Below are 24,883 nucleotides of genomic sequence, written 5' to 3'. Positions count from 1 at the left end.
AGAAAAAATGGTATCAACGTGGCATGATGCATCTTTGTAATAATTAACTTTATTTTCTTTAATTCAAAGAAAATAACTCCTCCTTTAACCTTATTTATCTAAAAAAAGCCCCAAACACTTAAAAAGCAATGCTATATATGCTTGTATCAATCAGCATACTGGTTTATATATGAAAAGCAACTGTCAGATTATGGCAGTATGCCTACACACCACGCACACCTGTACAGAATATTGTAATCTCATAGATGGTCACTTCTACATATTTTCTTTTTAATCCACTAAGCCCCTTTTTCTTTTGAAAATTTTCACATACCTTTTAGTTGTAGATGGATGCTTTCACCTTGCTTTTTTGTGTTTCTTCCATGTTCTAGTGCTTCATGGAGGGCTGGAAAGGCCTTAACTCATTAGGACTCTTAAGAACATTTCTTCTTTCACACATGCAAATAGCCCCAGGTGCTGAATGGGAATGAAATAAAATGGAATAAAATACAAGTGAAATGAAACTCTCAGCATAGACATCTCCATTCTGTGGAGTAAGGCCTTCCTGCACAGAATTACAGACTGAACAATGTGGAGAGATCTCACTTCTTACCTATTTGCTCATCTGTCCATGTCTGAAATTCTTCAGATGTCAAAACAAGGATTTAAAGCCCCTCCAAAAAGCATTAGTATCCAACTCCCAGAATCCTATGTTGTAGGTTCAGCACTGAGCACTGCTGATCTCGACAAGATTTTATGAGGTCCCTTTGGCAATCTGTACTGAATATACATACTGAAGTGTTACTAAAGTAAAAAACTTCACATTCTTCAGCTGAGCATTGCAAACCAGTAACACTGTGATTGTCATGTTTGCGTGACCTCTTCTTATTTAGTTGACATGTCAATTGCTTCATTGTGACAGTCTTGAAGATAAATTTCTGTCAACCGTGAGTGGATATAAACTGTAAAAAAAATAGATGGGTCACGGTCATCCCAATCTCATCATGCTGAAGCCTGGAAAGCATCAGCCCAGATGTATTCAGATGTTATCTGTGGGATCTGAAGCTGCTGGGTTTTTCAAGAGCTGCACTTCCTAGTTCTTGTTTGTCCTGTGCAAGTCAATAGTTCTTTATTTCATACAAGAGTTCATCTACTTCTGTTACTTGGCTTTGAGAAGAGTCTTTAGCAAGGGAGTGTCTTCCTGTTCTCAAGAGCCCGTCTGCCAAAGGAAACACTGACAAGAACATCAAGGCTCCAGAGGAACTGCTTGTGCATTCACACATCTTTTGAACAAACAAGATTCTGTAGAGTAAGAGTTTACAAGGTTTTAAGGTAAGTTTATTTCTAAATGAATGTTGACATAACAGAATAGAAAGTTTAAATACAATATTTGTTGCCATTTATCAAGTCCTACATACAGAATGTATGAAAAGCATACAATGTAACTGCATTGTTTATACAGTATATATGAAAACTGTATCCCAAAATACTTTCCAGAGTATCTGGAATAAATCACAAAAGAATACTTATCATGGTACAAATGTAGTCATACAATTGACTTATATTTAATGCACTTTCTGGGACCTATCTATATGGCTTTTATTGATGTTTACAGAAATTTTGCTAGTTTCTAATGTCATAGTACTAATTAATTAACTCAAATTGACAAAATTTATATAAAGTTTTACAGTCTTTTCAGTCAGATTTGTTACTATCTATGCTAATTTATGTTGCTGCTGATTTGACTGGAAAGTTCTACATTTTCGTGTAACACAACTATATAAATACTGTTCCTCTCCTGTTCTTCACACTTACCAAATTTAGACCAGTAGTCCAATCAAATGATGGTCAGCCGTCCTATTACATGTCAAAAAGCTCTTAAAATATAGTGCAGATGTCAATCCTTATTTGCTTTGGAAAAAAACCTCATCAAATAGTCAAGACAGAATTTACACAGAAAAATTCAACACCTGCCTGCAGTCTTGGTAAAGTCTTGATCACCATTTTGCAAGTCTCAGGGTTAAACAGCTTGCAGTATTTTCAGAGCAGATCCTCAGGAGGGTATAAGAAATAGAATGAATTTTCTTTTGAAGTCTGTGTCAAATCAACATCTGTCCCTCTCCTATCATTCACTGAGCACCTCACAGTCATCAGGTTCTGCTTTCTGAATTCTGGCCAAAACCAGAGGAATTAAGTATTTTTACTTATTTAAATTTGTCAGTTTATATCTTTAACAACAACATGCATTTCTTTTTATATATAAATAACACCTTCACCCAATCATCTTAAGTTTGAAGGTAACTTTCACAAACCAGGTTCAGAATTAAATTCCTGAAATACAGAGGGAGTACTTGGGCATTAAAAAAATGCTAAAAATAATGAAATGAACTAAAGCTGCATCCCTAATGGTCATTATTAATATGGACATAGGGATTAGTTTTTAGTGTCTTTCTCGTCAAAAACAGATACTGTCCAAACATTTGCCATTATCAACCACTAGAGGGAGACGGGATTACACAAATACAAAGCTCATCTCGGAAATCTGAGTCCTCTTTCGTGCTCATCAACATACACTTCCAATTTAAATGTCTTCTCACTTAGAGTTTCACTTCATGATCTTAGTTGTTCATAACCACAATTCATCTAGTTATTGATCGAATTAATTGTTATTTGGGAACTTTGTTCAGCAAACTCATTCTCCCAAATTCACTCAAGCATCAAAACTTCATTCAATCACAAATTCCCCCTGCTCAGTTAAGGCTACAGCTTCTCGCTCTGTCAGCTGCTTCCATGACAATTCCTCTGCTTTGCATAATGAGAGGGAGCTTTGTCTGAGGGCTGTTTTTATAGCGAGCAGACTTTATCCTCAGGGACCTTCTCTTCAAGCCCTTTCCCGCTCCAGAGGTTTTGCACCTCTTCTCTGGGGAAAGCTACTTAAGCAAATGTTTTTATTATTTTTAAAACAAACATTGAGCAGCTGTTAATGTTTGTGACTTCTATACCAGTGAAGATTACACACTTCCTTCACACAATAGATACTTTACCTTTTTGTTAAAGGCTTTGACTGCAATTATTTCTTGATTTTTATGCATAATACAATACACAATATTGTGTTTGACTTTTTAGAAAGAATGACCACTTTAAGTTCTTAGGAGTTGAACATGTTGCGAGGAAGAAAATAGCTTATGCACAAAAAGAGGATGATCTGAGCACAAAAGCTGGAGAAGCTTGAGCTTTCCCATTTGATTTTGTATTTGCTTTGATTATATAAAGCAATTCAGGCTCCTGCAAGATACTGATACCACATCAAAATATCCTTCAATCCATCCTCCAACACATATATAGTATATATATACATACATAGTAGTTAAACAGCAGAGCTGCAGAGTAACCAAAGTTCTCTAACAAATTCAGAAACCCATGAAATAATGCAGGAACAAGATTTGGATTATGAGGTCAATATTATAATTTTAAATACAACTCTACTGTGTATACTTAATTTGAGCAGACAGTACTGAACTTCAGAACTTGCATTAGACTGAAGATAAAAGCAATCACTTTGTGAAGCCCTGTGGCGAGGTGAGTACCTCCTGGGATTGACATTCAATATAAGAACAATATTAAGCATACAAAACGTAAGTTGTTTGTTTTCTATAGCAGTTACTGTAATTGAAAGAAAACAATGCCCTTCATTCATGTTAATAGAACTACAAGAAACTACTCGTAATTCATACCTGCTGGTACTCTGACGTCAAGATTTTAAGTGCTTTGGGGAATGTGGGGGGGCAAAGGGGTGGTAGGGAAGAGTATTCAAAAATTAAAATCCTGATTCAGGATTGCTATTGCTGTAGGAATTGCAGGAACGGGTTTAGGTTGCTAGAGAGAAAATTCTGTTTAATGGAAATTCCTTCCTCTAATGGAAAAGTAAATTTTTAAAAGTGACAGGGATTTCTCTACACAATTACTATTGAATGTATCACCAATAGTCACTCTATCCCATGACTGAGGAAGTGCAAACCAGTGCCTCAGTCCAACAAAGCAAAATCCATTATAATCTGCTCTATCGCTTACTGTCTTCAGCAACAAACACAACATTCATCTGCATGTGTTGAGGGAATTGTTTGAAACAGCCCAGTTGCATCTCTCCCTCCCAGCAAAGAATGCTGTTTACAAGTGAACTTCTTCCAGGTGAATAGAGCCCACAACTGTACCAGGTCTCTACAACAGGTGTGAACAGCACTCACACTTTGTACCCAGATATAGGGAGAGCTTTCAGACTAATGCCCTTTACCAGTGTTGTTTCAGATGCTGCTGCTAGTAGTATTGAAAAGGAAATATATTAGAGCTTCATTACACAAGCAGAATTACAACACAATTGAAGAAAACAACTGTACAGCTATACAAGTCCTTCCTTACAGGCATTTGAAATGACACATTGCACTGGAGAACTTCGAAAGAAGCAATATTGACTGCTGTTTCACTCATCCCGCTTCTTCCATATCCCCCTCACAGTTAATGTCAGTAGTAACTTCAGATATGAAGTTACTGAAAAGCTGCTTTCAGGATAAATTTAGCAAGACTCCATGCTGCTGTTCTTCTCTATGACTTGATAAAAGTTTATCTAATCAAGCTGCAAAGGCGCAAGATATTTGCTCGCATTTAGAAAGCACATTGACTTGAAAGCTCAAGATGTACTGTTCTTTGTGTTAAATTCCAACACTCTCTTGAATGGGGTGTATGTCCTCACCGGCCGTGCACTTTCAGGAGATCTTCTGTTCTCAGTACTTGTACTGTTAAGGAGACAAGAAAGAGCTTACAGAGTTAATGTCAGAGTATCAGACAGCTGGCCTGGAAATGCCACAGCAATGAACTTGTGCCTTGTTAGTTATATTGACAGGCTAAAATTAAACTATTTAGTGTATTTAATATGTTCCATATTTCTTTTCTAACGCTGCAAATAATATTGCATAAAAACTGTGACAGATACTGACAAGTTTACAGGCAGGCATCTGCTGGAGCTCATATTGGAATGTCCAGCAATACGGCTGCTAGGACTAAGGATCCTGCAACAATAAAGACTGCAGTACTACATTTAAGGACACAATCAATTGCGAAGAGTAATTCCATAAAATCCAAACTGTATAGGAGTGATTTTCTGCAGGGAGATAAATCTCAAAAATAGGGAAAAAGTCAGATAAGTAGGGGCTGTGGTAACATACAGAGGGTCCCCCGAGACAACAAAGATAGCTTTCTGTTGGCACCCTGGGTGAGGAACACTGGTCTTGAGATTTCAAAACTCACGCCATTAAAATATGCTCTAGGCTGAACACTGAAATGAGTGTATTTTTATTTTTAAATTGGGAAGGAAATTTTAGTTTGCATTTGCAGCTTGGTGATTTCATATGCTAATTTACATTCCTCAAACTAAATTATTCAATTTGCACAGTTAAGATGAACATGTTTACTTGTTGGTAACAGAAGAAATGTGCAATGGTCCTCCTTACCTTACTACTTTGCTTTCTGTTTTGTCCTTTGCTCTTGTGACTTAGGGGGAAGACTGAAGTGCAAGTCCACAGCCTCCTCCCAGGGCCCAGTGCAAGCCTGTCGCAGCGTTCAGGGCACAGAACAGGCAGGAGGGAAGGCCCGACGTCTGGATGTTTACAACACCAGACTACAGAGCTGCTGGCCACCACAGATCAGAGACAACCACTCCACTGCAGATGTGGTAATGATACTGCACTGTTTTCTTGGCAATCTTCCACCTGGGGCTAGGATATCTCTGCAAATTGCTGCAGCCCTGAACTGTTACTGCTGGTGTTACCTGCCCTTTAAAACGGTCCAGGACGCACGCCCAGGACACAAAGCCCGCATGATGCCCCAGCCTTAGGGCAGAGCTGTCCCTTGTCTTCTGCTGCACTGCCAGCAGGCACCTTTCATCAATATTTTCCCATATTTTACAAAGTCAGATCTCTTGACTTCTTTACTCCCTGCTTAAATCATCTTGCTGTAAATAAGTACTTGCCAAGGGTTTGCGATACATTTGCATCTTCAAAAAAAACCAAACAAGCAAGCAAACTACTCTATAAGTAATTGAAGTACACTCCACCTAGCAGATGTGCTCTTTTAAACCTGGCAAAACTTAGCAAAACTCCACAATCCACTCCAACAGCTTATCAGCACAATGGTTTACTAATACAGCACCAGGAAGGGACATTATGAAAAAGCTTCCTATGAACAAGCATAAAAAGTAAATACCTGTATGGAAGATCACATCCTACACCAGTATCTCTGGTTTCTACATTTGTCTTTGGTTGGTTTTCCATTAAGTAGTCCAATTTATCTTGTAATTCTTTATTCTGGAAAACAGTAGTTTTCATCACAAGCTTACTTTATTTAAGTTATGCCAATTAAACAAGGAAATAAAAGTGCACATTGGCTTATCCCCACAAGAAATAATGTAAAAGTGTTTATTGAGAAAATAAAGGAATCCTTAGTTTCGGGGGAAAAAAAAAAAAATAAACCAAGTTTTATTCCGAGGCTTCTGTTTTAGGTAGTTATAGGACTGTTATAAAATTGTATGTTAAGACACTTAGCATGAATATTGAGACTTTGTATTACATACATTCCTCATGTGACTGGTGTCATAACTTTGATTACCATACTGAAGAACAGCCAATACATGTAGTAAATATGCATCCAGATAACATCAGGTGACACTGGTTCAAATTTTATTTGGTTTCATAAAATAATCACAACGATATAAACTCAAAAGGTAGTACCTTACCTCACATTCTAAGAAGGAAATTTTTTCTAGAAGCTGTATTATAAATAATTCCTTTTCTTTCACTTTCTTCTTTAGCATTTCAATCTGTGAAGAAAAATAAAGACATTTAGTCTAATGGGAATGGGAAGAGGAGGAAAAAGACCTAGATACCACATGTTTAATTTTATTGTCCAGCAACAACTGAATATGTGTACATATTTGTAAGATGCTTTAATCCATGGATTAGCTACCATCCCATACAATTAGGATCTTCTATATAAAGACGATACACATATACTAACATGGCTTTTAAGAATCTGTATCCTTCTTGAAAGAGAACTGAAATTCAGACATTGTCACGTAACAAAGCAACCTACGGAAAACTCCATCTTTGATTTGAAGGCCATTTGTTCTAGTCAGTTTTAACTACACCTAAAAATATGTTGCACATTTGCTAGTTTCTTGAAGGTCTGATTTGTTCAGTTATTTCCTGGCATACCAGACTCTTGGAAAAAAAAGTGCATTTTCATTTTATACTTAGGGAATGGAAAGAAGTTATTTACAAACATTCATGAAAATTAAAATAAAGTTAGCTGCACCAGAAGCATTGCATCTTCATACTGTTGTACATGGGACAGAAGACCATCTTCGTTATATTCTGGGATTTCTGCTGCTCATAGAGCCACACAGGAACTTTTGCATTAAATCCTTCCCTCCTACCAGTAGGTACGACCAGAGAAAATGCGATTGTATACCAATCCCTTGCTGCTGGCCCAAAGCTCTTCTGATTGTGTGGAAACGTCTTTCTAAACCTCCTAAAGCTACAGTTTTCCTCTTCCATTCTTTTGAACCCTTTGCTCATAGCAAGATTTACTGTGTGAGGCTCACAGTGTTATCAGCAATAGTCTAAGAGACTCATTGCTTGGCACAGAGGTGAGTTCCTTTCGGCTGACTGTGTTTAGGACACAATAGCATCTTGTGCAAACAAAACAAATTTTCTCCTTGAACCAAAGGAAAAGTCACTTGTTATTCTCTCTCAACCCCTGCTGACCACACCTACTAAAATAGCGGCTAATAAAAAGAGCATAACAAAACAACAGCTTAATAACAAATATAATTGTTCCTGATTCCCTCGGAGCCAGTCCAGGTCATTACTCACAGACGGCTGCAGACACACACCACGTCACAGGCACAGAAGACAAGGTGCTTCCTAGTTACAGTCTACTTCAGATGCAGAAAGCAGCGTTACAAATATTTCTAAGGAGAATAATCAGAAGTACTTCGAGGGACCAGTTTGAGGGAGAAAAGGGATTCTGCATCATGTTTGTGTGTAGGAACTAGGAGAGGAAGGATTTCCCATTGTGTCCTCTGCTGATTCTTGTCCTCCAGCAACAGCAATGAAAGCTGATAGCAGATAATCTTTTTGCTCTGAATGGTGTCAGGTCAGTAATTTTTCCAATTTAATTTCAATCCACCTTTCTTCAACAAGCCGTTTTAGGTCAGACAACAAGAAAGTAAAAAACCAAGCAGTCCGTTCTCTAAGGCAATTGTCTCCACAATTCATTAAAGATCTAAAAAGTTTCTGATCTTAAGCATGAAAGCAGAATCAGAAGTAAACCAAGCTAGTAAATGGATAGGCCACGTCACAAATGAAACGCCAGAATCTGCCATGCCCTGCTTCTAGTAAAGTCTTCATTACTTTATATATAAAAAAGCGCACCCCTTCCAGCTATGGTAGATGAGGCAAGAAAGATATTCAAACTGCCATTACAGCACTAGAAAAGTGTGTATCCCGCACATTCCTTCACATTCTTGGGCAATATGCCAATAGTGAAAAAAACCCTCAGATTTATGCCTATAGCTTTTTTTTATCACAAGAAAACTATAAAAATACCTAGGTATAATAAAAAATACGTATTTTCTATAAAACTGCATGTTAAGTGAGGTAGCTTTATTTTGCCAGGTTATTGATTGGCTGTGGGCCTCACTGATACAATTTTAGGGAAAAAAGTAAAAACTATTTATTAGTAAAAAATTCAGAGGACTTCTACTAAAGTGAAATAATTGTGTAGAACAGCCAAACTGAAATCGAGGAAAACTCGGATACATTAATTTTCCTGGCAGTCATTATGTTATGTTGATATGCAAGAAAGACCAATTCTAAATACTTGGGTCACATTTCCCATGCCCTCTCACCTGTCACTTTTTAACTCTTTATCTTAAAATTAATTTTGTGAAAAATAAAAACTCAAAATCACCAGTGTAAAACTATTCAGCATGTCTGGAAACAATGATTATTACAAATATTCACAACCTGCTAAAAGAGAATGATAAAATACTCAGAGGTACAATAATCAAAACAACAGTAGTACAATCACTCTCCCAAAAATTTACTACTTGGTATTAGGAAACATTTCAGCCAAAACATACAGAACTATGAAAAAAATGAAGGAAAACAAATACACCATTTAAACAAAACAATGAAAAGTTATAAAACCAACTCAATTTTAATTTAGCCTCCATGATCTTCAGTTATTACATCACATTGACAGAACGATCAGTTAGTACTTGGAAAAGCTAAAATGTAAACTCTATACAGCATTTTCAGCTGAGCAGTTACAGAATGTGAGTGCTACCATCATCTATCTTTCTTAAAATAAGGTTATTTCTTTTTTCCTTGTTTCTTTTACTTTAAAGTGCGTGTAAAGACTACTCATGACATATAAAACTATTATAATTTCAGTTTTCAAATCACAGAAACACAAAGGTTGTAGCATTTTCAGAAAATCGTAGAACATATTTTGATCTTCATATTTAATTACAATTTTGTTTAATAGGACAACTAAATTAAGTCAGGTCTATCTCCACTGGTTCAATAGTTTCAGTCCTGCCAATAAATTAAGCTTCAGAAAAGATAAACTCTTCTGTTAGGATTTCCAAGTGGGTCCTCTCTATTAAGATTCTGTTCTCCTACTATGCATACAAGGAAATAACTTTAACACCAGTAATCAGTATGACACAAGATAACTGAAGCCAAGAACAGATATCTGATCAGGGGAGGGTTTTGCCCTGACAAATACCCATTCTTGTTATTGAAGATAATATGCCTCATCAGCTGCCTATTCTGGTTTTTATATCAAACACAAAATATTTCTGTTTCTAAATAAGTGACCGAATTAGCTATTATCCAAAAGCAAGACCAAACTCTTGTATTTCAAAGTCATTTACCTTAAATTACATTCACTCTATGATATAAATGTTTTAAGATGTGAAATAAACTGTGATGGTAGCCATTATGGTTACCAGTATCATATACAAGTAGATTTAGTGTAAGTTAAAAATTAAACTTATATTTGCTTATTCTTCACATTTGCTACAGAAGAGACACAAGCTCATTCAGCATGTTTTTGAGTTATTTTAACTAGAATAGCTGAAGGCAAAAATAACATCATGGACACCTTGAAATCTAACAGAGAATACAATAAGAAAGACCTTGACAAACAGCTTCCTCCCCTTCCCAAACACAAACCTGAACTCCAAAAAGACAATCTGTAATTTGGCAGGAATGTTACTGCTTTTGATTTGGTTGGGGTTTTTTTGTTGTTTGGTTGGTTTGGTTGGTTGGGGTTTTTTGTGTTTGGTGGGTTTTTTTTTGGTGTGGGTTTTGGTTTGGTTTGGGTTGGGGTTTTTTTCTGAGAATCTTCTGGGGACTGACAGGACTGAGTGGTACACAACATTACTCCTTCTAACATGTTTACATAGTATCATTCAGAACCCATTAAACCGATCTACTTTGTCCCTCTGAAAAATTATGCCAGAATTTTAAAATACACCTTCTCTTCTACAGTATGGGAAAGAGAAAATGTGGTACTATATCACCACACACATAAAGACTTACTCTAGCAGTAAAACAGAATGACAGGATGGAATAATTAGACCATGCAGATTACAGATACAGTAAGGCTGTGAACTGGGTAACATATAAAACCTTTTGGTGGATCTTCAGAACATCGTGAACTCAAAGACACAGCCACACAGACCAAATACATTTCAGGAGAAATAAATTCAGCAGTGGCTAAAGCGAGAGGCTGTTTCAGCTCCAGGAAAGGAGTCCTGTGGTCCGTGCTCCCCAGGTGCAGCAGTGATCTTTTGAGGCTGCTGCAGAAGGGCAGCAGGGCCAGAACATAGCAGAGTACCTGTGTGACTCCACATGCTGCACCCCAGACACGTGGCCAACTAGTTGTCTCAGCAGCTACTGCAGTCTAAGGGCTGAAACAACCTCCAAAGTTGTGACACACCTTTAAACCTCCCCACAGGCCTGACATGAATGACACATCCCACCACAGTAGTTTACTATAAAAAAAGTTTATTTACTGAGTAAAGACTTGAGTACACACCACTTTATGCCATTAGCAGTCAGCAAACCTGATTTGATTAACCCTCGAGGGGATATGTCTCAGGAAACCAGGAAAAACAGGGACAACTTTAGGGGATTATATTAATATATTACTATATTAAATAAAATGCAACCTTAATTCAACACATTTATAAAAGTCCAATTGCATAAAGCAAAAGTGACAGTTTCCTTTGAGAGAGGAATGTAACAAGAACACTGGATCATACTGCTTATACTTGGGTGAAAGCCCTTAAAAATACAATTAATGCCTTACTACTTAACGTCACTTTGATTTTTCCATAAAATTTTAGTTATGACAAACTAAAATAAGATCATAACACAGCACCACAAACACGTATTGCACAAACCCAAGTCTTGACAGTGTCTTTGTTTCAAGGAGCTGCGTAAAGCAACAAGAAAACTAGCAGGTGACAGGGCAATAGATTTTGACTTTTGGTTGAATATAAGGTATGAAGAAGGAAAGGAGAAGCAAGGTAGGTCAAACACAATACTGAACTGAGGGCCTAAGTCATGGCTAGAAGCATTTAGGGTCAAGAAGGAATCAGTGCAAGCCAAAGACTCTCAGCTTCCATGGAGCGGTTCTTGGATCTGAGTAACTTCTGGACTGACTCCAGGACAAAATTATCACCAACATGTTCCTATGTTTTCTTTGCTCAGTGCACAAGGCCTGTAATCCACCTCATCCTTGCTGTGTCTGCAGACGCCAGCATTTCAGCTCACTGCAAACTCAGCAACTTGCTCCCAAATCTGGCTTTCGCACCACTACTCTCAGATTTCTCCATCATTGTCAACAAGCACTATTCAGGTACATCCTTCAGCCTCTCCTCTGAGGTGCCTAGATAGAATTTCCCTAGCACTTACCTCTTGACCTGACTTACACTGTTAGACTGACTAGCTGTTCTTTTCCCTCCATGTTTCTACCAGTATTTCTACAACCTTCACATCCATGTTAAGCAGTCAAACAAAACTGGCAACCTACTTAGTAATGACCCACTCATTCCTTTCAAAACAGCTCTGCTAATAGTAAAAATGTGAACTTAGCAACCCTGGGCCACATCATCATCCTTTTTCCTATAATTTCATTCTCTCTTACGTCCCCCATCCCAGTGTATTAGTTGTTCCTGCTTTCCCTTCTCCTACTGGAAGACATCTGACTATTACAAAACTGGGAAGGGAAGAGCTACAAGGCCCAAGCTACAGTTTGTAATTTATGTGGTCTGCCAGCAACTGAGGGGGCATCATATGCTCTTAGGCCACCCCAGGGGCTGGGGAGCAGAGCATGTTCCCCGCAGCACTGTCACAGGACAGGGACAGCCACCCCACTGCAATCCCTGGAATTTGGCTGTTGGGCACAGCAAGGGCACCTGATCTCTCCCCATCATGGCAGGATCCCTGAAGTTCCCTGCAGATTGTGTTGGGTGTGCAGCTTGCGTTTCACAGGCACATTGCAATTTCTAATGATCTGCATCAGCACATGCAAAGTAAATCATCCTGAATTTCTCCAGTGGCTCAGCATGAATATGGCCACAGCACTTCTTTTCAAGCTCTCTCCTACTTGAGTCAGCCCTCTTGCTGTTACCACCTCTACGCTTTTGCCTCCTTCCAAAACCTCGAGGTCATTTCTCTCAAACTCCCTCAGCTTCCAGATTGTCACCTTATCTTGTAGCAACCCCCAGAAAATTCAGTTCTTCTTGTCCATCCCATCAATGAAGATCTGTTTCTCACTATTGCACTTGCACAGAGTCTCCAATACATCTCCTTAAATACCAAACAAAATTGTCATGCTATTATACTTGAATGGACCATGTAAATACTTTCTAGGAAGAGCTGCACTTCTGAATTTCTCTTGCTCCACCACACAACTAAACTTCGCTTCAGTAAGACAGAAAGCTAGACCTTTGAGTCAACAGCATTAAATTGATCTCATGGATAGAACACCCAGGAACAGCCAAGAGGAGAACTGTGAGATCTAAAAGAATGAGTCTCTAAACAAAGAGATGCGAGTAGTGATGTTTGAACAAAAGTCAACAGAATTGCAAAGCAATTAAAGCAGAAGGAAAAAGCATCTTAAGAGAGAATTAACGTTGTTTTCAAATGTAGAGCCTTTATAAAGAAAGTCTGAATCAGCAAACTTTATTCTGTGTACTGTGTACACAGTTCTGAAAGCTTGAAAAATACAGTGATCTATTGGATTGGAACAGAACCAGCTGTTAGGTAAACTCAGTCAACATTTACTACTTGATATTATAATCCATTAGTTTAAAATATTTATCAGAACATGACGGTGTTAATATATTTAAGTATTATATATTATTCAAGTATCATGTATTTTTCTTATTCATCTACCAGTAATAGATTGGGCATCTGTAACACTGATACAGAGACATGAACAAACTGGTCATTAATATGACTAAACACAGGACAAACACATCCTATATGATACAAAACAAGACAGACAAGACGTTGCAACAGCAGCCTGAACTCTCAGAGGTACTTGCTATACAAGGAGAACAAGATTTTGCTCAGTCCAATATTTCACTGGACCTTAAGTGGTATTTATCAGAGGCTAGACAAGAGTGCTGACATTTTTTCAGGGAACATAATACAGTAAGTAGGAGTGAGTACCTTTGCCTTTTAGTCCTCCTTAAATCACTTGAGCAACCCCTCAATACTTTTTGTATTTTAAAACTTGTATTTAAAGAAAAAGTAAGAACTGATTAAGTTAATACAGCAACTTAGAGACCTTCCTAAACTAACAAGTTGTATGACCACATGACACCACTCTTTGATGTACGTGTATTGCTAATGCAGACTCACAAGACCTAGATGTCCTAATGAGTTATAAAACTTGTCATATTGTCTAGCAGTTCAACCTACCTTATTAAAAGCTACCTTAGTAATGTGTGAGTTTGCTAATTAATGACTTGGCCAGGCAATTCCCAGCTGAAAGAGCTGATGCTATGCACATACAAACACTCATACCAAACAGCAGCAGCAATTCTACTTGTGCCAATAGATAAGCAATGTATGGCATTGCTCAAGTCCACTGAGGCACGCCAAATGCTCCAATGGGGGGGTGGTGAGTTATTTATGTGCTGCCATTTATCTTCCTCCTACAAGCTCCCAAAGCGGCTTTCTCTTTCTACATCTGCTGTTTTGTTGTTGTTGCTTTGTTTTTACAGTAGGTACTAGGCAATGCAGATTTTGGTAAGTAAAAATTCAGCTTCTGTCTGTGGCTGGCAATTCCATCTTCTCATCCTCTATGCTTCTGTGTGGCTTCTTTAACTTGACCTAAAATTGAAACTGTACTTGCACACTACAACTGAGATATTTGGCTATGTATCTGGAGTCAGAGTATCTTGACACAGAACTTTTCAGATGGTTAGTAAGTCTTTGGTGGGAAAATTTCTTCTTTATTCCCCATTCGTGCAATACAAAGCATCTTCTGTATTTGGGATGTCATTTGCTCATTTGCACTTTGTCCTTTCATGCAAGTATCTTCCACAACAGAACAGGACACAGCTTCTCCCTCGTGTCTGGTCACCATTTATTATCCAACGAATCTGAGACTAAAGCTGGAGAACAGCTCATGGGCCATGACCTAGAGACAGTTCAATTCAGTAGTTAGGGGAATTTCATGTGAAATCTGAGTTCTGTAGATAATTTATTGGCATGGAATCACATAGCCTTTTCTCAGTCCCCTTCAGAACAGCTCCCTAAATCTGCATCAACTCACTTGCCATGCTTATTTCTTTCCTTCTCCTTCTTCTCAACAATGAAACAATATTACATATAAAATAAGCCTATTGTACCATGAAACTGCAAACCATTTCAGTTGCACAAATCTCAAAACTAAAGCTCTCTTAAATCTCTCCACATTTGAAATTGAAATCAAGCCAGGAAATACTTTTGTCACTGATTTAAAAATCAATGTTTTGTATTTCATTTGAAGACTTTTAGCTGTATCTTACACTAAACTCTCTCCTATCTTGTACACTGGCACAGACAGGATAAGCTGACCATACTAAATGGCTAACTTAAAAAACAAGCTTTCACCCCTCTCGCAGAACAACAGTAATTTCAACACCGAAAGAAACAATGTGGTAGCAGCTTCCCATGCCCTCCCATAGCACCTCTGTGCCTGCATCTGCCTGCTCAGTTCCATCTCTGCATTGGAAACTGCTTAGTGAAAGGGCCTGAAGTTTGCATGCTTCAACCTTTCACATTGTGAGTCTCTCTGCAAATTCTTCCTCTCATCGAACTGGCTTTTTCCTGGCTTGTCTTTTAAAGTCTCTCTCTGCCCAGCCATACTTTAAGATGGCTACAAAGGTAAGGATTAAAACAAACAAAGAACAACAAAAAAATGACCAAAACAAACAACAAACAAACGCACATAAAAACCACCACACACAAGCCAAACCACACACACAAGCCAATCGAGTCTACCAATATCAATGTTCACTGATTTCAGCACTGAGCTCTGGGTGCCCCACTCCGCCCATCTGTCTCTTACTCCTTTTTTGAAAGCTTGCTGTGTAAGAATAGTGTGACAAAAGGGCTGGGTTTCTACACACCTGCCAAATGCAGGTCCTGCACTTTCAACAGCCAGCACTACATGTAATATGTACTGCAATAAGATGGGAACAAATAGATTCATTTAACAAACAAGTTCAATACGGGGATAAATCTGTCAGCCTTAAATCATCTGCAATCTCTTTCTAACAAGAACATGAGACTTTAGGAGTATGCAGGATAACTTTCTGCTCAGCTGGTGCTCTAGTGGGCTGCAATCTTGGTTCTCACAGCAGAGAAGCCCTATGGGGCTGAAAAACGGGCATGTGTGGGATCTAACACTCAGAGATGTTGAAGATCCGACTCCAGGAAACTTCATTTTATTTCTTCCATTTGTTTTCTTCTGAAAGTTACTTTCAATGCTCCTATTTAATTTATGACTGGTCTGACTAGGTCAGGTTGGAAAAGTTTCTATTGATGCCTGTGATAGAAGGATTTATTTTCTGAGAAAAAAATAGGAGCAAATTATTCCTTTGCTAAGGATATAAGCACACCGAACTGTGATTTTCCTTCTCTGCCTGGGTTCAGTTCCACAGGTCACATATCTATTGCATTCAGTACCAACAGGATGGGTCCTGTGAAAAGGAAGGCTTTAATACTCTTTTCATCCATGGCCTCCTACATTTGGTGCTTCTCTGCCAGCACCTCTTTTCACGCATGCCTGGATTAGGATTGACCACAGCCTCCTAACAAATTTGTGAATACCACCAAACCAGCACTGGAGGTGTTGGAGCTGCCTACTGCATCACAAAACTCAACCATAAAGCTTCTCTTTCATGTCCTCCTGACTGCTTGCTGTTCTTTGTAAATGTCTTGCATCTGTCACTTGATGGGTCATCATCTTTCCCTAAAAAGGCCTGAAGAGCAAACTGTTTTGTGATTTTTCATCCAGTAGATTCATCTCAGTACTCATCCAATTTTGAAAGTTCTCCATTTGAGTTTGAAGCGGCATCTCTTGTTTGTTCAGCATCCCTTTGAAATGATGTTCATTTCTGTAGTTGCACTTTGTCTTAATTGGAGTTGATAACAGCATAAACCCGTTGTGGTTTACACTGAAAGAATAAGCTCCTCATTTATACTTCAGATCTATGTTCAAATATTCCAAAACTAATAATAAATAAAGGTCATCCTGTAGTCAAGCTACCATAGGCTTAGCCATCATTCTCACCTAGTTCATGCAGTAGCTTTGTTTCAGCTTCTAACAAAAGAACTGGTGATAATTTTGAATATTTACTTTCCACTTCTCTTCTGAGTTTCCCATGTTAGCCTGTTCTCATTTATTCTCAGGCGACAGAGAAGGTAAGCTTTTCAGAAAGCAGGCTTTCTAGCTGCTTTGATCTTTCTTTCTTTCTCAATTGTATTATTTAAATGCAAGGTATTGATTATTATAATACCCTCATAAACTCTAAGATGGAATGTTAATTTACAGATACCAGCCATGAAAGTATTGCAGTAACACATAACATGGCGGGTTTTCATGACACTTTCAGAGATATTCCTAGCCATTACACTCTGCATTCGGTCAAATCTAATATAGAGAGGACATGCATTCGTAGATATCCTGATGAACACTTTTTCTGGGACTTAAATAGTAGCACAATTAGAACATGTTCCCTGCTTACTCTAGAAAGTGTGGTTAGTGCTGCTGCTCACTGTCTTTAACTCCAGAACAGGCTTTTCAGATAGCATTCCTTTTCCACAGCCTACCTTTTAAGTATTTTTGTTGCTGCTTTCTCAGCTTCTACAGCACTGTTAGTAAGCGTTGCTTAAAATGAGCCTAAAAATACTTTCCTAATACTATTGCTTTTCTAATATTTATGTAGAGAAGAGCACAAAATCATGAAAAATACGACATCTGTGGATAGCTCAGGGCATACACATCTGAAATGCTTTTTATCTGCCTCCACGGTGGACAGCTACTCTTCTCTCTACTATTAAAACTGCTTTTAATTAAAACTATCTTTTAATTAAAAGAGTCCAGTTTAAAACAGTGCATGCCAACTACATTGTAGGTATTTCCTCAAACACAGTACAAACACAAACCATGGACAGCACAAAATTTAAAAAATTTTAAGTGCCTAATGTATTTGGTACCATGTGACCTATTAAACCTCTGTTACAGGAGTCTTTAGTTCACTCAAAGAAAGTGAATTAAAAGAAAAACCGAATCACAAAAGGACTAAAGGAGAGGACAAAAATACACTCCCTGTGGCTGCATGGCAGTCAAGGATTTGTACAGAGATTTAATTGATTTTGAAATGCAGATATTCAGACATCAATTAAAAGCAGGCATATTTGACTGCTAAGTAGTAACTTGGTTATCTGACATTCTATTTGTTAAATACAGTAACCAGAAAGTCTACAAGGGCTTTCTGTGTATATAAGACACCAGCAGATACATTATAAGGAATCACCAAGATAAACTCACCTATTAAACCTAATATTTATGAAATAATAATCACTGTCTCAAGCTTTATACATGTTTTTGCCAAAACACCTAATGGAACCAAAAGTATTTGTTACACCAATGCAGCCCACTAGAGGTCAAGTTACATCAAGCAGTTTAAAATACATTTAGTAATAAAGGGCAAAGTTTAGGCCATCTTCCTCTCTTATATTACTAGAATTGTCTGGGTTGCCACATGTATAACAAAGTGACAAGTCCTTTAGAACTTTTGGTTAGAGCAAAAAAAGCTCATAATATGACGGTGGGCTTACAGAGATAAAAAAACAGATTAAAAAATTGTTCCCATAATCCATTAATTCCATGGATCAGCTTATTAGATTGGAGAGGTTTTCCTTAATAGAATACCATGGTATAAAGATTGTTATCTCAGTTTTAGACTACCTGCTGTAATGCTTGAAAATAGTAAAAATGGAAAGCTGCATTAGAAATAAAACCTCAAGACTTTATACCAGTCTTCTATAGTGATGATATGACAGAAGAATTTTAATGCAGAGATAGATATTTTTGCATCCTTCTGTGTAAAAGACACTTAGTATCACACATCTGATTATACAGCAGGACTGCCTCAGAATCTTACAAAACAAAACAGATACAGGTAAATAAATAAATAAATAAATAAAATAGATACCACTTTGATAAAATGGAAAAACTCCATGTCTAATCAGAAATCCTCTTAATAGCACATTGTGAATGCAGGAAGAATGCTTTTGGTTAGAATGGTTTCCAAACATTCGGTTTTCTGAATGTGTGATGTCCAAATACAAATAAAAGGTATTTCTTGAATGTCTATCCTCTGTGCAATAGCAGGGCTTAGTGTAATTGTGCTGTCAGCCTGCTTTGTAAAGCTCCAATTTAAACTTAATTTACCTATTTCCCATGTCATTCACCCACTTAGAGAAACAGAAATGTTTGCAATCACAGCCTTCTGGCTGCAAAACAGTTTCTTGGTACGTATGTGGCCTGTAACTTAAAGCAGCTGTCCAGCAGAAAGCCACTTAAAATCTTACAGGAAATTATTTCAGCCAAGATGATGTCCCAAGACCAGGGTAAAAAAGATGAGTGGTGAAAAGCTGTATTTGCCTCTCTGTTTCTGTGAGGAATCACATAAAAAAAAAAGGCAGTTATTGCCTTCCCCTTCTGTACAGGAGGGAGACGCTCAATGACTAGTCTGCACTGTTTCTGCAATTACCCCCTGAATGCTTCAACTTATGTTGTATTTCCTGGACTACCACAAAGAGTTCCAGAACTAGGGTCAGCCTAAAGATCACAGTATATAAACCACAGCCACTGGATTAAACTGCTTTCACCTGGTCTTCCTGCTCCACTAGCTCCAGATGCTTAACTCATCTTCCACTGTGATTGTCACCAAAGAGGCATAAGGAAATTGCACACAGACCAGAGCTCTCTGTGGATTATGTACTAGAAGAATCAGTGTTCCCCAAAGACTCTGAGGTGTTTTACTAGATCTCACCTCCTCAACCATGTGCTTGACTTTCTTCTGTTGGCAGTGGACCATATCATCCAGATGTTTGATTCGCTCTCTTAGGTTAGCTGCTACCTCCTCCAAATGCTGTGACCTAGCAGAACACAGAAGAATTAGGCATATCAGTGGGGACCTATGCAGTATAAACAAAACAAGAACAACCCTCACAATCACACCATAAATCGGGAAGACTGAGTCAAGAGGTAGGCAAGTCAAATTCCACTGACAGATACCAATTTGTACGAAGTACATTTTCGTGGTAGTCTTTTAGTCAAAAGGGCTGTCTCCACCCAACTTAACTCACCTTTGTCTTGCATACTGGTGTGCTTACTCAGAGCCTGAAGTGCTGACAATTAAACAACGTGACAAAGCTTATCTCCCTAAGATGTCTGTTTTACCTTGAAGTGAAAGGCACTTGGAAAACTAGATCTTTATCATCAGAAAGACACATTTATCCTGACTTATTACCACCTGCGAACTTTTCAGAAATATATACTAAATAAAAGTCAGGAAGCACATCTGCTGGCATCCTTTTAAAAGCTCTCCTACTACAGGGAAGCCTTGAGTCAAGGATTTGACATGGTTTCCAACAGCAGCAGAATGTACACTACAGTAGTGTTGACTCATCAACAGCAGAAATTGTTGTAGATGTTTTAAGTTTGTAGTTATGACTTTGGATACATTCTGCATTTCTTCAAATATGTTTAACACAGAAATTGAATGGTCACAGAACTCCTGCTACAATTTGGTTTGACAGCTTGCCAGAAAAGTAGTTTTAGAATATGCAAAGAAATGGGGGAAACTTTTTAAAAAGTTTGCAGCATGTTGGCCGTGGAAGCCTCCATTTTTATCTGAATGTATAATTCTTTAAATTCTTCAAAGAATGCAATAGCTTGTTTACAAAATAAACTTCTGTACTCCTAGATTCAGGAGTGTGGTGAATTTGAGAAGTGGAGGAGGGGAATCAAAAACAAAAAGTCTTTTCTGACTTTTTCTGTCTGTGAACAGCAGAAGAAACTGTTAAAGCTGCAAATAGAATAACCATTCTAAGGCAAAGCAGCAGATGGCAAACTGTATGCCATGACTCCAATCAATGACTGAATTGTATGCTGTTTCCTCCCAGAAAGTCTCCATTAACTGAAGTACTCTACAGAACTGTAACTGCGGCACTTTGACAATGACTCAAAAAAAGCAAGGCATTGCGCAGGTTTTTCAATCCTGCATATTAAGGTCTCACAGGAACCACAATTTACATTTTGATTGCAATTGTAGCACATACTTGGTCTCTCATTGAAAGATTCACAATTTTAAGCACTGACAGAAGCAGAGCAATGGAACAGAGGTCCTTCCTCAGGTGGAGCTCAAGTGTCTGGTCCAGTACAGACAGGTAAAAGGAGCTTAAGAACAGACTTCAGCCTCTGAACACAGATTAATTGCTTGCACTGCATAGATTGCAACTGCGCACTTGCTTGCATTGCTCAAATTCCTGTCTGAACGTTGCCTTTACCCTTTTACTGCAGCATAACTTCATGCTCAGTGGACAGAGCAGGATTCACTGAGGTGAGAAGAGTATCTGTTATCCAGAGGTAAAGGAATAAAAACATTATATTTCATCTCCATATTCTATGTTGTATTTGACATCTGTTCACTTTAAATTACTATTTTAACAGGCTGCCGTGAAAAGCTTTTATAACCCTGAAACCAGATAAGCTGGTCACAGACCAATACAACTAAGCAGTGAGATGCTCTTGGCAGGGACTTCCTTTTATGTTTATGCTTCCTACAGAACAACAGGATGCCAAAACCTTAAAACTGAGTTTCTGCATGCCATAGAAATATAACTAATAATCAAGTACAATTATTCAGTCTCTGCTAACAATTCATCTTTACCCACTCAAGTAGTCTCATATAAACTTTGAGTGGCAGATGCAATTTCACTCCAATGGCAGTTATGCTGTTTCAGTGCTGAATAGATTTCTCATGACACTTTGCCTTTGGCTTTGCTCAAAGCTTTCTTTTGCATGGTCATGATGCTCTGTCAAACTAGTAGTAATGGATGCACATGCCACCTGTGGGCAGAAACAGCACATCTAGGTGCCACCACACCACTAGATCTTTCTTCTATTAATAAGCCTCATGCTTTCAAGAACAAGCATTCACAGAGGTCTCACTGCCAAAAACACCCTCACTCTCCCCAAATAACTTCATAGCTTATTTCCGCACTGTGATACTACATGACCAATTTCTTCCACATCTTCATTTTCTTCATGTTCATATGTTAATGTCCACTGCATGTGTAGACCTGCCCCTCCAAGCCCCAAATATATTCCCTCAAGAGTTCATCTTTTCAAAGGGGATGTCCTACAGCTTCATACAGGATACAGAATCTCTTTTCTTTTAAAACTGTCTTGAGCAATCTAGATGGAGATAATGAAAGTATTCATAGTCAGGATCATGCTGTGCTGAATTTGGGAATACAGACTTAAGAAAAATGCAATCCACAAATAGGTCACAACTTGTTCCATCTAAGACATGCTCTGCATGTTTGCATACAACTTTTCAAGAAAGGCGCATGTAAGTGGTTTTTGTTACAAAAATTAATCCTCTTGACATTTTTATGTAATTAACTTACATTCAGATGGACAATCTCTACCAGACTTCAGTTTTAAAGTCACAAAAAGTAAAATTTAGGTATCTTCAGAAACAAACAAACTCACCCCTAAAGTTTCCTAGCAATACAAGAAGTTCCACAGACAAGAATATCTCACCTTTCACTGTCAGAATTGTTTTCGGATTTTGCTCCAGATATTTGTATTTCATTTAGTTCAAGTTGTTTTTGCAGCTGGTGACGTTCCTAAAGAAGAAATGTTATCCTTCAGTTCTCCATGTGTGAAAATGTAAAGGCTTCAAAAAGAATATTTCATTGCAATTCAAAAGACCATTTGTGAAATTAAAATAGAAACTGATTAAACAAAATTCAAGACTTCCTATAGCCAAAGAGCACAGAATGCATAATAACAAAACCAAATTCCCAGCTATGCATGGAAGTAAGTTCAGAGTTTTCAATTTCCTATTCAAAGATGTACAGTTATACTTGAAACTGATATTTTAATAAAAAGATGAGTCATCATGATCTTTAACTACATAAATGTCAAGTTTTCCATGTTATCCTTCCAAAACAATCTCTCAATCCAAGACTGAGATAAAAGGTATTGCTCTATTTTCTTCCCCAAAATATTCCTGTTTGTTTTTCAGGTGTCCTCCAGCACAGTGCTCATGAAGATCTATGAGGACTTGGGGACTGAGTAAACACAAATTAACATGCAAGTCTGCTATCCACTTTAATGGGAATTTAACAGAGGCATTCAGTTTACCCTGCAAGTATCAGCCAAACAAAAGCAAACTAAATAAGTGATATGAAGAAACTCATCCGTACTTAAGAACTACATTTCAATCCTTTATTTACTGCATTTTTCTTACAAGTTGTAGGCTGAAGCCCAGATGAAGTTAATTGAGCTACTAAAGGGGCATATAAAGGTGAATGAGTTGTCAGTGTAATCACTAATTTTACTAATAGGCTTGCAAGCATCAGACAAAAGGGGCTCAATACAAATGCACATTAGACTAACCAGTCAAGCCAACAAGACCGGCTTATAAAAGTCTCTTTTTCAGTAACAAATATATACTATACTAAAGTTGATGAAAAAACACTTCATTTGTAAGAACAGAAGATCGTATTCCCTCTACTTACTGGAATGCTTTCTTCTGTATTTTGGATAGCAAGGCACAGATTTTTAAAGATAATGAGATGCCTGCTATTGAATGAAATGAGAAATGCCAAAGCACATCCAAGAGCACTGGAGTCTTTTGGAAGGGCTGCTCTTGTACCATTTAGAGTGACTCTATTCAGTCTCAAGACTTAACAATAACATCCATTCTAAGGTGAATGATACCAGAAAATGAAGAGGAAATTTCACTGTAACTGTTCAGGACAGAAGATACAAAGCTTTTTCAGATACCTGAAAAGGTCCAACAAACGAGATTCAGATGAAGTGTAATATGCAAGGAGAGGTACTATGATGATACTCTTAGATGCAATAACACATTAAAACAATCATAATCTGACTACTAATCTGAGTTTTGCCCTGGAGCAAAGTCCATAAAAGAGAAGGAAAAGCAGGAAATAAAGTAATGCAAAACCTGCTACAATTAGTTTTACAGTAGTGGTGCCAGTGTCACAAGAGGTAAATGTTTCAAAGCATTTCTGCTTTCAGAGCTTTAAAAGTAAATTGTCAAAAACCTGCTCTCAATTACAGTTTGGTAGGGAACATTTAGCCAGGAGAGGAACAATTAAAAGTTTTTTAATGCTAGCACAGAAGGAAGAACCTAAGTTTTGGATTAAAACGCAGTAAAAGTGATTTTTTTCCTCTCACAAAGTATTTTGAGCCATAATCTAAATAAGATAGGTATCTGTACAGAAGATTAAGTGGCTGCTACACACCCACAAAAACCCTCAAAACATTTTAGTCTGAAGCTTTCAGTTCAGCATTTCATCCACACACGTAAAAATTTGGAGATACAATTCCAATCAGGACTATAAATAGCTAAATAGTAATGACAGCTAATATTAAGTTTCTAGCTAAAACACATTTTAATGGACCTACTAACAGCATTGGTGATTACTTTCGATCATTTGTGATTACTGCTTCCTTAGGCTTAGGAGATCTTGCACGCTGAAGGAAGACTGATTGGTCTTTTAAAACTCCTTCTTTAAAATAATGGTTAATCCACTAAATAAATGTTGACACCTTAGGCAACTCTGACTGTGAAGACCACTAGAAAGATAGGAGAACCACTTAATTACAGTGTCTCTACGGTAGTGCAGGTCCATTACCTTATGTGGATACAATAGCTAAGTAAGATGTGAACAGCAAAGCAGCAATGTCCTGTCATTGAGCAGGTGCTGAGCAGCAGACAGAAAGATAAAAAAGAAAATCAAGTTTCCTCCATGCACTTCTGCATTTCCTTTAAAAACGGTAGTCAACTCACTCTCATACCTCTTCCATGCGCTCAATCAGCCGGTCCAGCTCACCAATTCTCTGGTCTTTTTCCTGTATACTTGTTTCTGTAATCTGCATCTTCTTATTTGCCTCCTCAATAGCCTTCAGAAGCCGATTCGTTTCCTCCTTCAAAAAACATTTA

General features: G+C 37.8%; 1 protein-coding gene across 1 annotated transcript in view; it reads right to left on the bottom strand.

The window, feature by feature from the left end:
• Nucleotides 1-4,663: 4,663 nt before the first annotated feature.
• Nucleotides 4,664-24,883, bottom strand: part of MYZAP (myocardial zonula adherens protein) — a gene marked incomplete at its 3' end in the record, with an annotated part of 44,648 nt that continues 24,428 nt past the window's right edge. The window contains exons 8-13 of the mRNA XM_080351128.1: nt 24,739-24,867; nt 22,450-22,535; nt 19,670-19,775; nt 6,764-6,847; nt 6,235-6,335; nt 4,664-4,769 (exon numbers count right to left, since the gene is read on the bottom strand). Of these exons, the coding sequence (XP_080207254.1) occupies nt 4,664-4,769; nt 6,235-6,335; nt 6,764-6,847; nt 19,670-19,775; nt 22,450-22,535; nt 24,739-24,867 (612 nt within the window). The remainder of the gene's footprint in view (nt 4,770-6,234; nt 6,336-6,763; nt 6,848-19,669; nt 19,776-22,449; nt 22,536-24,738; nt 24,868-24,883) is intronic.

This window comes from Nesoenas mayeri, assembly GCF_963082525.1.
Source record: "Nesoenas mayeri genome assembly, chromosome: 11".
Taxonomy (NCBI): Eukaryota; Metazoa; Chordata; class Aves; order Columbiformes; family Columbidae; genus Nesoenas; species Nesoenas mayeri.
This window is presented reverse-complemented; position numbering and strand designations above follow the sequence as displayed.